Here is a 15,498-nt window from a genome sequence, read left to right as displayed (position 1 = left end):
TATCACATCATTTACATTTTACTATTTAAATAAATAAAAAAATCACTACAAAATAATTTTTTTTTACTTTTCTATACAAATCATTACTCTTATTTTTTTTTTCTCACCAACTCATGAACAGTGTTTAGGCATGGCGTGGTGTTTACCAAACAACGCCTAAAAGTCTTATGAACTGTTTACCAAACAATGCCTAAGAGTCTTATGAACTTTCCAACACTAGCCTTTTACACTCTCATATGTTGTAACGGTTGGTGACTAATTCTTGTGACCGTTGGATGCTAACTTATTTTGTAAGCTAACACTCTCTTCTATAAATTCCAACATAGAGCACTTGAGAATATCTCTCTTACTACTCATCTTCTTCTTTCTATTGCTCAAGTATTCTCTAGTATCTCACAAGAAAATAGAGTATTCTATTAGCCTTCGTTTTTTGAAGTGCGTTCTTAACGAAGGTAGATATTATAGTCTAATCTTAGAAGATTACATATCAAGGGATCCGATCACACCGAGTTAAACACTCCTGGAGGCACGAATCAACTTTTAAGGAGAACATTCTTACACGATTCTACAATATTGTGAGATATTTCAATTCTTCAATTTCCGTCTCTTGCATTTTACTAATCTTACTGTTACTTTTTGAATTAATATTATTTTATTTCAACAAATTTTTTTGTACCATTCAAATTATTTTCCAACACTGAGCTCATTTCAAACCTGTCTTATTGGACTTTGTTAAAATTTGTCAAACTTGCGCCTCTTAAGACTTCTGCAATTGGTGAATTTTAATCTCCTTGGTAAGTTTTTGCATCTTGCAACCAAGCAAAACAAAATGATAAATTAATGTATAGAATATTGTGGCTTCATTATTTATGGCAATTTATTTTTTTTCCAGGCAATTGTAACATTATTCCAACTTGTCACCAAGGAAATTTTCGCTGCTGTACGTCTAGGCTGTATTCGAAAAGAACCATATTATCTCAACCTCAATTTTTTTTATTTTTTTTAAAAAATTATTTCCTCTTTAGCGTCCAACATATTCCGTAGGGCTAACAATTTTTAATGTGATCTACGAATTTGATACGAAATTAGTAGGTAGCTAGCTAGGGTTGATGGCTCTAACTCATGGTCATTTCATTAAATGGATCAGGTTATGGTAAACTTTTGACACAATCCACGAACCCGACACAAAATTAACGAAATATAATTGATGGGTACTCTAACTCATTTAGTTAAATGAGTTGAGTTATAGTTGACTTATATAGTCTTATACTCATATTTCGATATGATCTGAACTGACACGTGAACATGAATTGTCACGTATAGTATTCTGAGTTCAATATTTTTTTATTGCATAGATTTTGTGATTTTTCTTTTTAGGTTGTCCCAAATTTGGTTTCACATAGAGCCACCTACCCAAGGCCCTACTTATTAGCCTGCGCTCCCTCCTCGTTAGAGCTCATTCAAAGATTCGCATATAAATCCAGAGAATTCTTAGGAATATCATATTGGTTTCTAGCATGCATGCATGGTGCATGAGTGCCGAAGAAGTTGAATTCCACCAAAGGCGCCCTCCCCAACTTCTGTCACGGCAAGATTGTTTTGCGTAAAAATTGTAAAATACTTTAGGATGAAGAGAGACAGAATTTCAGCGGGGCTTCTTTCTCTCCAAATGCGTGATTTCTTCACCTAAAGCTCCCATTTCTTGAGTGCAGGGGGATGAATGCCTAGTTGATCGGCTTGAACCAAAAAACAACCACATATATATATAAACAACTTCACTACTCCATATATAACACAATCAACAATCTGTATAACATGGCTGACAAACGACGCTATTCTATGATCATTACAATATTTCTGTTAATCCTTTCCGTTGGAATCAGTGGTGCTGTACCTGTTCCTAGAGCAGCCGCCGGAGGCGGGAGCAAAGGGCAATGGCAGCTTCTTCTGAGCAACACCGGCGTAGTGGCGATGCACATGGCACTCACCCACCACAACACTGTCATATTGTTTGATCAAACGCAATCAGGCCGGTCCGGGTACCGGCTCCGGGGACGTTCAAGCGGAGGAAGATGCACCGGCAACTCTAGAGCTGATTTGGAAGACTCTTCATGCTATGCTCACTCCATTGAGTATGATGTTTCCAGGAACAGAATTAGGCCTTTGAGGCTTTCTACTGATACATGGTGCTCCTCGGGCTCTTTCTTGAGCAATGGAACACTGCAACAAACCGGTGGCTATGGCCGCGGCTCTCGACGCATTCGATACTTCCGTCCATGTGCCGACCACGTATGCGATTGGAGGCAATCGAAGAGATCGTTGGCAGATGATCGCTGGTATGCTTCCAATCAATTACTCCCCGGGCATGATCGAGCGATAGTCGTCGGTGGAAGACGGGTATTTACTTATGAATTTGTTCCGAAAAGGTCTCCTAGTGAAGGCTCTTTTAATCTTCCATTCTTGCACCGAACATATGACAGGGATGCAGGAGGAAACAACCTCTATCCCTTCCTTCACCTATCTTCCGATGGCAACCTATTCATTTTCGCCAACCGGGATTCGATCCTTTTCAATTTCAGGCAGAATAAGGTTATCAAGACCTTCCCTCGGATTCCCGGGAATGGTTCAAGGAACTATCCGAGCTCCGGCTCATCGGTGATTCTTCCGCTAGACCACAGAAACAAGTTCCAGAGGGTGGAAGTCATGGTGTGCGGAGGCTCAACTAGAGGAGCTTTTAGAGCCGCTAATGAAAGGAGATACTTGAAGGCGTTGAGCTCATGTGGAAGAATGGTGATCTCAGGGAACAGGCACAAATGGAACATGGAATACATGCCTGGTCCCCGTCTCCTAAACGACATGCTCATCCTCCCGACCGGCCATGTCTTGATCATCAACGGTGCAAGAAGTGGCTCCGCCGGATGGGACAACGCAAGAAACGCTTCCCTCGAACCATACCTCTACAAACCAAACGCTACGCTTGGGAGAAGGTTTTCAGTCTTGAGGTCCACTAGAATAGCCCGAATGTATCATTCGTCAGCCGTTCTTTTACCCGACGGGAGGGTCTTAGTTGCTGGCGGTAACCCTCACAATAGGTATTATTAAATCACCACTTATCTCAAAAGCATAAGCTAATAAAAAAATGAACAAATTTAATCATTTAATTTATATTCTAACAGGTACACGTTCAGAAACGTGCCCTACCCGACAGAACTTAGGTTACAAGCATTTGTGCCGCACTACATGGAGAGGCAATACCATACTCATAGGCCGGATAACGTGACAATAAGCTATGGTATTGGCCATCATGGGCAGATTGGTGTTAGACATGGCGGAGACTTCAGCGTTGAGTTTTGGTTAGGGAGGAGGCCGAGCAATGACGTGGAGTTCAATGCTTATGCACCACCATTCACAACACATTCAATCTCTATGAACCAAAGGTTGCTGAAGCTGAGGTACAGGAGCATGGTTAGGGCTGAAGATGGACGGGTAAATGCAGTTGTGGAGGCCCCTCCATCTCCTAATGTTGCACCCTCTGGTTATTACATGCTCACCGTAGTGAATGGAGGAATTCCTAGCATATCTCAGTGGGTGAAGTTCATAAATGCTTGAGGAAATATCATGATTAGTAAGAGAAATTAAGCACCACTTTAATTAATTATTATGTGGCATAAATTCCCATGAGTGAACTAGCTAGCTAGTAAAGTGCCACTCATAATTTGTAGCCATTATATTTGGATTTTTATCTAATTCTATTTGATAATAAAGATGATTAATTTAGCATGTGCAAAGCCTACAAAACAAGTTTCAAAAGCCCTGTCATTGTTCATCATTAGCCAAACAACATTGCAGCAGCCTCATCATTTGAGAATGAAAAGCCTAGGCCTCGCTGGAGGCAAGGTGTTAGATCAACTAAATTCAATTGGTTAAAATTAAATTATTAGATTGTTCGAGAGACCACATGCTCTACTTGCCCTGGGTAGCCAATTCCAATACCAAATTAATAAGTCAGATTTTTCTTACTGTAGAACTCGTTGCAAATAGCATATTTAAATGAGTAATGCTAGAAACTACACTTTATTCCATAAATATCTCATAATATTGATGTGACGGTTTCGACTAACTTTTTCATAGACAACAATAATACTTTTAATACCAATGCCATACAATCAGCGGATTAAAGTGAATATACGCACGCATGCAACAAGTTGTTCTTAAAATTGGCACATGAGGGTTGAGACAACCGGTAATTTAGAGCCGATAAAATGATTATTATTTGATCAAAAATAAAAATTTCCCTATTAAGCTTAATTATTTAGGATTTCCCCTTTAAATTTTACTAGCTATAATTTGCATAAAAGTTCACACAAAACAAATGTCCACTTTACGATCTTGGAGTTGTCCAAAAAAACTAATTATATTGTCTCTATTAGAGTAATATTACTCTTCACACCCATTTCATGCCAGTTGACATAGCGTGTTTTAAGTAGCAAAGAGAAGCTACTCAAAATTCGTCATGTAAACAGTGTGAAGAGAAACATTACTCTCTATTATGCTGACGTTATTAAAATGTTTTAGAGGAGCAAATGGTCACTACTACAACAATTATCCTTAAAAATGTTTAGAATTTTGGGAAAATATTAAATATCACCCTTTGACTTAGGTGTCAATTTATTATTTCACTCTCTGGTATCCAGCTCTATTCTATGCTTTAATATTCCAATAGAGTGGTATATTAAGGAAGAGTGATTATCGTAATTCGAATGTGACAAGAATCCTCTTCATTTCATTTGCAGTTAATACCATCAATTTCATTGTTAGGATTTAAAGTTAGTACATCTATGATGCAAGAGAAAATACTGAATCAGTAGCTGAGTTGTCAGATACTGAATTAATGACATTAGAATATCTTAACCAAAAAGATTAAGAAAAAAAGAGCAAGGATTAGCCTTAATATTTAAAAATACTGTGTGAATAAAGATATGCACAAGAATGAAAAGATTCAAGCATAATAGTTGAAGATTATTTCTTTGTCTACAAGTATTTTACTTTGTCCCCAAGTTTAGGAATATTTTTGTATTTTTATATTTTATTTTTCTCCAAGTATTTGGCTTGAGAAATACTCAAACCTTAGCTTATATAAAGGCATGTCTGTATTATAGTAAATTCAGTTTTGAAGTATCAATTAAATTTAAGTATTTCAGAGTTATTTCTTTTTTTGTTTATTGAGTAATCAAGGTCTTTCTCTTCCCTATTTGTTATTTTCTCTCTTCTTGATTTGTTATTTTTTCTCTTCTTGAGTTCTCTTTTCAATCCTTAATTACTATTTTCTGCTGCTTTTGGAAGCTGGAGCAGATTTGTTCCATAAGAGAAGTTGTGCATAAGTTAGTGGAGACTACTGTCATAGATAGTTTTTTATTATGAGATTTTACTGATTGTATCTATGACGTTGTATTAACATAGCTTTGGGCTATGTTATGTAAGAGCGTTATGCTCTAAGATGTTAGAGCTATTATGCTCTAGATCTTATTTTGAGTGAAATACGAAAGATTTTCAATTAAAAATAATAATAATAATTAAACAACAAAGATTTTTATAATACACTTTTTGTAACACCCGGTCCCTTATTAAAAGATGAGGAGTTGCTCACATAGAGTGTGTATTTTATAAAGATAATTATAAGTGTTAAGTCCCACATTGTTTAGTTACTAGGTAAAATTGGACTTTATAAATAACTGTAGGAAAACTTCTAATTGACTAGTCATTTTTGGTGATAGCATAAATGTGACTAACACTTTTCCTATAATACTTTAGTCCCATATTAAGAAAAAAAGAGTTGCTTCAAAGCTAAACCAGGAGATTGAATCTTTTATAAACATAGTCATAAATGTTGTTTACTATATTGCTGAGTTATTAAGTGAATTTTAGAGAATTTTCAATTTGACTAGTTAATTACTAGGTGATTTAGGGTTTCTTTGGGTTTGCGATTTTAAAAAACGCGATTTAAAATAATAATTTTAAAAGATGCGACTTGAAAACTTAATTTTTAAAAATGCAGAATAAAGATCAGAAAAACAATTCAAGCTCTGCAATGGCTTTCATAAATTGCACTCAACTATTTTCTCCGCTTTATTTATTTTTTTATTTTTTTATTTTTTTCAGCAGAATAAAGATCAGAAAAAGAAAAGCAAACCCACCACTTTTTCCTTAACAAACGATCTTCAGTTCTGGGCATGCTCTGTTTCTGCTGGAGATGGTTTCATCCAAGTTTTCGTATTGTAGACTGAGAAATGAAGGTGGATTGCTTGATGAAGAATCAGGAGAAGTGATCAGAGGATTCAGGAAGATAAAGAAAAGGTTGGTTGGCAGGACATGATCGAAGGTGGCCATATTGATCCTCCAAACTCTAAGCGGAGATTTCTACCGTGGTTACTCCCGCTCGAAGTGGAGATTAATTCATATTGATCCTCCAAACTCTAAGCGGAGATTTCTACCGTGGTTACTCCCGCTCGAAGTGGAGATTAATTATTAGTTTATTTTTGTTGTATTTCATATACTCTCATTGGGTTATCATATGATTCCTTGCCAAGAATAATTTAATAATTGGGACAAGGTAATAGAACAATAATCCTTAGCAATACATCTTTATTGTTATCTAATGAGCGAGTGACCCGCATGCATGTTGATTTGCTTGGCCCATTGATGTTCGTGGTTAGCAGGCCATTGTGCGAGCCGCCCTCCAAAGGTGGTCGGTGGCCTACGAGGTGGCTGCTCTCCTCCTCTCTTAACGTGCATCGCTTTATTGGACGGAGAGCACGGAAAGACAAAAATGGGCAGAAAATGTAAGCAATCAAATTTAATTTCTAAAAATTGGAGGGGTACCAAAGATTTATTTTACATTTACTCAAATATAAAGCATAAAAGTTATTTTCAAGATCCAAACACGTCCTTAAATTCCTCACAAAACCCGGGTAAGACACAGTACGACAGTCAAACCAACGAACTTTCAAAATTGCGATCATTGTGAATGCAACAAAATGTTAGCTCTCAAAAACCACCCATACAACAAAGTAGACATCGCTGCTTCTCTGCTCAAAACTTGCTCGTCCCTCTCTCAGCTCAAGCAAATCCACGCCCACATCGTCCGCTTCAATCTCCACGGAAACGCTTCCTTGGCTTCCACTCTTGTCTCTCTCTACGCCTCTCTCTCCTCCCCTCGCTACACCCGTCTCGTCTTCTCCTCTTTCTCTCACCCAAACCTTTCGCTCTTCAACCACGCCATCAGAGCTTTCTCCAAGACTTCGTCGCTTCGTGTTGAATCAATAAATCTGTACGCCCAAATGGTTCGCTTTGGGATTAGACCTGATAATTTCACGTACCCATTTTTACTCAACTCGTGTGCTGCTCTAACCGATCTTTGTCTTGGAATTGAGGTCCACGGACGCGTTGTGAAAGCGGGTTTTGGTGCGTGTAGTCCGGTTTCGAATGCTTTGATTGATATGTATGGTAAATGTGGTGCGCTGGAAAGGGCACGTCGGGTGTTTGATGAGATGGGTGTGAGAGATGATGTTGTGTCTTATAATGCTCTTCTAGGAGCTCATGCGAGAGGTGGGGACGATATGGTGAATGCTCAGGATTTGTTTGACAAGATGCCCGTAAAGAATATGATATCTTGGAATGCAATGATTGTGGGTTATGTAAATAGTGGAGATCTGGGGTCAGCACGTGCTATTTTTAATAGGATGCCTGAGAGAAATGCTGTTTCTTGGACTACAATGTTGGTGGGGTATACTAAAAATGGATTAATAGATTTGGCTAAAGCTCTCTTTGATGAAATGCCGGAACGGAGTTTAGTTTGTTGGACAGCCATGATTTCTGGGTATGCACAAAATGGGAGACCAAGTGAAGCACTGGCACTCTTCCAGATAATGGAAAAAGCAAGTGTAAAACCAGATGCTTTCACCATGACTGCTGCAATATCTGCATCGGCACAATTAGGCCGACCGGATATAGCAAATTGGATTGCATCTTATGTGGATCAAGAAAGCATTGAGCAGAATGAACCAGTACTTACTGCTCTGGTTGATATGCATGCAAAGTGTGGCAACCTGGAACGGGCATGCTGCATATTTGAGGAGATCCCTCAGCGGGATGTCTTCTCTTATAGCGCGCTAATCACAGGTCTTGCTTCTCATGGTCATGGGGTTGAAGCTCTTGAGATCTTTCAGAGAATGATGGCAGAAAATGTTGAGCCTGATCATATCACCTTTGTTGGAGTATTGACTGCCTGTAGCCATGCGGGACTTGTTGAAGATGGAATGAGATATTGGGAAAGCATGATAAAAGATTACAAAATTGAGCCTGATGCTAATCTCTTTGCTTGCATGGTTGATATGCTGGGCCGTGCCGGGAAACTTGATGAGGCTCACAAATTAGTTAAAAGCATGCCTATGGGACCACAGCCTGGAGCATTGGGTGCTCTGCTTGCAGCATGTAGAACTTATGGAAATGTTGAGATTGCAGAAATTGTTTCTGAGCAACTCTTCAAGTTAGAACCTGAAAATACTGGGAATTACATGCTTCTTATCAGTATCTATGCCTCAAGGGAACGGTGGGATGAGGCCAAATTGGTTCGGGAAGCAATGGAGGAGAGACGTGTAATTAAACTTCCTGGGTGCAGTTGGGTTGAGTCTGATTGCAACAAAAAATGAAATCAAATGAAGAACTTAAGGACTTACAGAAAAACTCTTCTGCTCCATGTTAACCAGCAGGACTTGAAGGCAGTCAGTCAATTCCTCACAGCATGCTGCAAGTTACACATAATGCACGACCAGAAAGTCCTTGCCATTGTGGGGTGAGTTCTGTCCAATGGTACCCAAGCTTCCATTAAGTGACTAATTGGACTCTTTTCGCACGTATGTTTTTCTTTCACTGGCCCCTAAAGGTGTTATTTTGGAACTCAATTATAGGAAGCAGGAAAGATACCATGGCGAACCATTGCCACTGTTGTCATGGAGAGAGAGGCTTACATATTGCCAATATGGAGGTACCAATCAAAGATCCAGCTTTCCCTGTTTGGTTCTCTGTGTTCGATATAGATACATGGCTCAAGTACAGGAATTTATGTAAGTGCTTACCTATGCCTACTAGGGATGTTACTTGTTCATTTTCTTAAGCAACCAGTTTCATTAGTAACTCAAATGTATCATCACAACCTGGAAATGCATTAGCCACTTTTATGTAATACCTCAAAATAGCTAGTCACCATTAAGAGCATTCCTAATGGAAGAGCCAAATGTTACTTTTATCTAGAATAACTCTTCAAATGTTCAAAAAACCTCCCACATTGGATGAGCAAAAAATATATGTAAAATAGATATTTGATTAGAAGAGCTAAAAAAAAAGTTAAATGTAGCAGCACTTTTTAAGGGAGCCATTTTATTTTTTAGTGTTTCTCTCTCCTGCTTTATCTTTTTTCCAAATCTTTTTCCACATTTTTTTTAGAAATATAGCTAATCGGATGTGGAGACACTTAAAAATGGCTTAGCTAAATTAAATAAAAGTGAGTTTTAAAGAGCTATTTTACATAAAAATATGGCTCTTCCATTGGGAATGCTCTAAGGTTTCTCTTAATCACTTATATATATACCCGAGATTGACCTAGTATTGCATCTAACGATGGACTCAACATTTACGCCAGTGCAATGCACTTCACAGTCTAAATTCACGTAATCCGAGATTTTTTGAATTAATGTTTTGAGAAAGTTAATGTTTTGGGTTTCTTAAATTACAACTATGGCTGTGTTATTTTGACATTTGGTTATGCTCTGTTTTACCTGCTGGGAGGTTGTTTTTTGTAAAAGTAATAGTTCTTAAAATAATTGTTATATTGTATTAAGTTGGTGTTAATATGTAAAGCCATGTATCTAAATCCATGTTGTGGATATGGACTCTGATAATAATGATATCAGTGGCAACTTTGTAATGCCATGTGTCTCGGGGGCACTGAAGCACAATGTGTTCTTGGAATGTGACATATAATGCCTCATAATACAAACCATTACCTTGCTTTTCAGACAACCTGGAAGGCCTTAGTCATAGACTCATAGTTACTCAAAGATGAAATTTGTGAAACTAATAGGGTTCCTTTTTTTCAGGCTTATAGACTTACATAAGGTCCAATTTAAATAATTTTAAGCAAAACTGTAAGGAGCATATGGAGATCTTTCACTAAAACCTTCGTGTCCTAAGTGCTTGGATATCAGAAAATTATGTTTTTCTGCAAAAGGATAATGATGCCCGTCTGGGATGTTCTAAAGATTTACCTACCATGGATTGGTGGGGAGAAGACTTGAATGAGAAGCAGAAAGGGACATTACCCACTGTTTTTCCTGCAAAACATGATCCACTGGGGGGCAAGACAGGATCCATTTGTGGCTCTAGTGATTAGGGCTTACAAATGCTTCTGATCTGAGGACTAAACATTTGTGGTCAGATACTTGTTTCTACTTTCAACCAGGGCAAAGCTTCAATTAGATCCCTCAGAGATGATGCTTAGATTTGGATATGGCTTTAACATTAGTTCAGAAAATAATGTGATTTTCTTATTGTCTATTATTTCAGGCATTTTGAAGTCCTGCCTAGTGATAGGTCATCTCCAGAATGAACCTACTACCAGGTCCTAAAATATTGCATCTTAGTGGCAAATGTAAACTCATCAACATCCTTTTGGTCTTGTATCAGGGGTGTGTGCATAGGAGGTCATTTTCTAATCAAAAAGGAAAAAATTAGTTTACACATTTCCACTATATTTGCCACTTTGAAATTATCATTCCTTGCAAATGTTTTCTGCAAATAAGGGACCCAGCTGCAGTCAGTTGTCATAGTCGCATACCATGACGACTAAACATGTATGGTACTTAACTTACATGTATTTATGTATTTGCAAAGAAATTATACTCGCGAATATTTTCAATAATTATTCGAACCGCGGAGGACGTGGTTGCTACTGTAAGGAGGGAAAAGAGAAAAATGTTGGACAAGTGCCACACCTTCTTTTCCAGTCTTGCTGTCTTTCCCTTCACCTGTCAAAGTGATAAAGCAAACACGATTTAATTCGAGTTTAATTACTTTATCTTCTTTAATCTTTCTTGTAAAGCAGCACAAAATAGATGTATTACCTTGATGAAAATCATGCTTGGGAAGATAAAGGTTATGGGTATGAGCGTAAATGATCCTAACAAGTTTACAAAGTCCCCCATGAAAGGAAAAGCTGCTGTCACAAATGTATTGAATGTGAAGAGGAGTGCTCGCAGGAGGAATCTACGTTTGATGTTTTCTTTTGAATTGATGCTTTCATTGAGCCTGAGGAACCTAGTATCAAGCGTCTCATGAATTGGTGCGACAAACATCTGAGTTCATCATCAAAACAAGGGGCAAGAGTTCAGGCGAGAAATCATTGTAAATCGTAGCAGTAACTAGAGAATAATTGTAAAAGCGATATGTAGGATCAAGTTAACCATAAGGGTCCTTCATATAGTTGTATTAATTGCTTCGATCTTTAATTTATTAACATAGAATTTGAATTTTTATGTTCTAGCTAAAATCATCTTAGAGCATGTTTAGGATTGCATTATGGAGCTTAAAAAAATACTTTTAGTATCTAAAAAGTTGTGCCAAACAAAAAACTTACATGTTTGGTAAAAAATTTTAAAAGTCATTTTTTGACTTTTTTAATTTAAAAAGAGCTAAAACACAATTTTGAAAAAAGCTTAAAAATAAAGCTTTTACTTAAAAACTTTTTTTGACTTTAAAATCTCTATTCTCCATCGCAATCCCAAACATGTTCTTAGTAATATTTCAAGAAAAGATAAGACTCCAAATATAACATTCATAGGTCAAGACCATTTGATTTTCCCATAGTTCAGCTGACAATGGATAAATCTGAGCTTGATCTTAAAAAGAAAAGAAAAAAAAAATCTTACATGCTGGGAGACTATAGACTGTAGAATGACACCAGAATTAATGACGACCTTGGCCCATTTAGGACCGCTGAGCTCTTCAGGAAGGTACACGGATACCGTTGACCCATAAGCCCAGTACCCTGCAATGCTCACACCATAGTAGAATATGAGCCCCACGGTATATTGTAGATACAAGGCTTTCCTCATGTTCTTGACTGCTGGCTTTCGCAAAGTTGACTGCATAGTGAGCACACAAATATTGAAGTGAATTATAGATATTTGGACCAACTTCCTCTTTACAATTCGTCTTTGGTTATATTAACCTGTATTTCTAGTAGCAAGCCGGAGGTGTTGCAAACAATAATGGCCGAAATTGCACCAAAGGCATTGAAAACTTTGCTCACTTTACTTCCAGGTATCTCATAATCTCTACTTTTGTTAGATTTCCCTTCAAAAATAATTAATTCTCTGTTTAGCGGAAGTATATAGACATGTGCATAAATGGTACTGGACTCCATAATTTTGAAGAGGAAAGAGGTTGGAAGCAAAGGATATCTGTACCATCATGAACTAATACCAACATAAGGATGGTGATGTAAGTGAAAGTGAGGATGGTAGAGACTCCAAGCCAACTTCTCATCGCTGACAATGTTGGAATAACAAGTGCAAATATGAAGTAGGCTGCTCCGGTGACGATGATGAAATATTGGAGCCTCAAGGGTGAGTCGCTAAATTCTGAATTGATCTCCTGCTTCCATTGAAACATACAAGAATATTAGGTGCTTTCTTTAGTACACAAGAAGAGGCGAATATCCACCCCTATATGCATTTACTTTTTACTATCTGAAATTATTTAAATATACCTTTAGTGCTTTACCACCGAGGAGAATGAAACCCATGTTTCCAAGAAGTAGGGTCAAATATTGAGACACCCAAGTGATGTAATACATTTCTCTGCCTAAGAACAGAAAGAGACAAATAAGTAATCTACTTCTATTTGTCTGTCCCATTGTATTTCTGTTGGTATGTGGTAAAACTCACCAAAAAGATAGCCCATAAGATCTCTGTACCTAATGAACCTCTGACCATCAATGAAGTGAAATGCTGCCAAGAGCCAGTTAGCATAGGCAGAATAGAGCCCCACAACAAACAGGCATGTGATACCCCATGTCCAACCCAAAGGCACCAACATGAGATTTGAAAAACTGAGTATCCATCCGCAGTTGAAGCTTGTCACTAGCAGCAATCCCACTTGTTGCCATGAATCTATAAATTCATACCAATTAATAGTTAGGCATCCACTTAAGGCCTTCACTCATGAAGCAGAAAGAAAACCCAGATGCCTTTCTGACTTTCCCGACATCTTCAAACAGAAGTAGCATAAAACGATGAACAAAACAAAGACAGTGGAATTTGAAAGACTGCAGTTTGTGAAGAAAGAGAGAAAACCTACCATGGTCTGTGGTATGAGCAGAAGTCAGACCATACTTGTGATTTTCACTGCCCTTTGTTTGACCTTGTTCTATGCTCAATGCTTCCGCACTTCTCAGTTCCCCCCTTGTTTCCATTGCTTCTATGCGATAATTATCTTGCCTTCTTTTATAATGATATCATGGGGTGACTAGACTACATAAATGCCCAATCTAAATTATCTGCAATGACAGCAATCTCACGTCGTGTAGCCTGTCCCCCCACCACCCTTTTTTTTTTTTTGGGCCTCGTCCCGTTGACTCTCATCCATATACGACGAACTCCCTATTGTTTTTGGGGTGTCAGTTTGATGGCTGTAGGTATATTTTTTTTGGATTTAATAAAGATCGCGCCTGATTTTTTCATCGTTATTGCATAGCATCTTTGGCGTATCTGCTTGCCATTAAGCGCAATCATCGATACATGCATTTGTTTCTCATAACATCATCGTATCATTACAGTTCTTTTTAATACATATTTGTCTCATACATATGTCTTCCGAGGGTGAAGCAAAACAGCCACGCCAGTGTAATTTTATTTTTTTTTTCTTTTATAATTAAAAATTTAAGAAAAAAAAAAATTTACACGGGCACGCTGCGTGCTGTGTATCACGGCCCGTCTTCTTATAGCTTTCTCATTTATTATTCCTAATGTTATATGGAACATACAAATTAATCGCTCAAAACTCGGAATATTAATTGCAGAAGACCAAAAAACGAAAGGAAATTAAGATTTGGTGGATTTTGCATTTATTGTGAAATTAGCTTGCAGAGCTTTCTTTATATTTTCTTAAAATTTTAAAAATTAAAATATTTTTTGCTTTTTTATTCAAATAAACTCTACAATAGTTTTCTTATCTTTTTCTTATATCATTTAAATACTCTTTCAAATAAATATTAGGAAAAAACAAGAAAAGATAAAGCATTTTTTGTTATTAAAATAATGGTAAAGGAAGTAAAGGTGCTAGCACCTTTGGTTCTTTCCCTTTTTGGTTCCTTTAGGTTTCCCTTGGTTTAGGGGCCACTAAAGAAAGTCTATTGCATGAATTTTTATAAGAGTTTTTTCAACATTTAAAAAAGATAATGAAGAAGATTAATATTGGTCAAACATGTGCAGTTGATGCACCTTGGTAGTCAATAAAAGTGGCTGAATTTAAGAATTTTTAATAGAGTTTTTTCAACATTTAAAAAAGAAGATGAAATTTAAAGTCTATTACTAGTGCTCTTAGCCAGAAAGATTGTGAAAATTGTCTGTAAACTTAGGCCACGTTTGCCAACTGCGCGGAACGGAATTATAGCTGGAACAGTACAGTACCATCCTTTAAAAAATGATATTTATTTAATATATATATATATATATATATATATATATATATAATATTAAAAAACTTTAAAAAAAAAAAAAAAAAAAAAACAGCCCAAAATGGTGTCGTTTTGGGCATTAAAATTATTATTATTATTTTTTCTTTAAAAAAAAAAAAAACGAAGAAAGAGATCGGGGTGGCTCCCATGGCCAGTATGGGGGTGGTTTGAACCACCCCCATGGCCAAGGGGGTGGTCCGGCCACCCACTTGGCTAAAAAAAAAAAAAAAAAGGGGACCGGGTGCATTTGGGGGTGGCCAGACCACCCCCAACCCCTTGGGGCCGGGGTTGGGAGTGGTCCGGCCACCCCCAAATGCACCCGATCCCCCCCCCCCCCTCCGTTTTTTTTTTTTGGCCTTTTGGGGGTGGCCGGATTTTGGCCAAGGGGTGACTGGAGCCACCCCGATCTCTTTCTCCGTTTTTTTTTTTAAAAAGAAAAAATAATAATAATAATTTTAATGTCCAAAACGACACCGTTTTGGATTGGGGTGTTTTTTTTTTTTTTTTTTTTTTTTAAGTTTTTTAATATTTTTCATTTTTTTTTTAAAAGAAAAAAAAAAAACCATTTTTCAAAGGGTTCCGCGCTGTTGGCAAACGGAGCCTTAAATTCCAAGGGAAGAAGATTAATATTGGTCAAAGATATGCAACTGATGCTGAATTCAATAAAAGTGGCTGAATTCAAGCCGCGTACACAATATTGACAATAA

The 15,498-nt window shown here is 37.3% G+C and overlaps 2 protein-coding genes and 1 pseudogene across 2 annotated transcripts; 2 read left to right on the top strand and 1 right to left on the bottom strand.

Annotated features, from left to right (window-relative positions):
* Window positions 1-1,815: 1,815 nt before the first annotated feature.
* LOC132176297 (aldehyde oxidase GLOX pseudogene) lies at window positions 1,816-3,609 on the top strand (annotated as a pseudogene).
* A 3,299-nt stretch (window positions 3,610-6,908) lies between these two features.
* LOC132175976 (pentatricopeptide repeat-containing protein At2g22410, mitochondrial) lies at window positions 6,909-9,263 on the top strand. The gene is made up of 2 exons (XM_059588074.2): window positions 6,909-8,851; window positions 8,967-9,263. Exon 1 carries the CDS (start codon window positions 7,035-7,037, stop codon window positions 8,706-8,708), a length of 1,674 nt encoding a protein of 557 aa, XP_059444057.2. The 5' UTR covers window positions 6,909-7,034; the 3' UTR covers window positions 8,709-8,851; window positions 8,967-9,263.
* A 1,514-nt stretch (window positions 9,264-10,777) lies between these two features.
* Window positions 10,778-13,560, bottom strand: LOC132173821 (proline transporter 1). Its single transcript, XM_059585437.2, has 8 exons — window positions 13,414-13,560; window positions 13,002-13,226; window positions 12,824-12,918; window positions 12,522-12,708; window positions 12,284-12,408; window positions 11,982-12,197; window positions 11,178-11,408; window positions 10,778-11,081 (listed from the first exon to the last, which is right to left on the bottom strand). Exons 1-8 carry the CDS (start codon window positions 13,526-13,528, stop codon window positions 10,932-10,934), a joined length of 1,344 nt encoding a protein of 447 aa, XP_059441420.2. The 5' UTR covers window positions 13,529-13,560; the 3' UTR covers window positions 10,778-10,931.
* Between the last annotated feature and the right edge of the window lie 1,938 nt (window positions 13,561-15,498).

Source organism: Corylus avellana, chromosome 3 (assembly GCF_965113065.1).
Source record: "Corylus avellana chromosome 3, dhCorAvel1.hap1.2, whole genome shotgun sequence".
NCBI lineage: Eukaryota > Viridiplantae > Streptophyta > Magnoliopsida > Fagales > Betulaceae > Corylus > Corylus avellana.
Note: the sequence above shows the minus strand (reverse complement) of the source record. Positions and strands in the feature narration are given on the sequence as shown.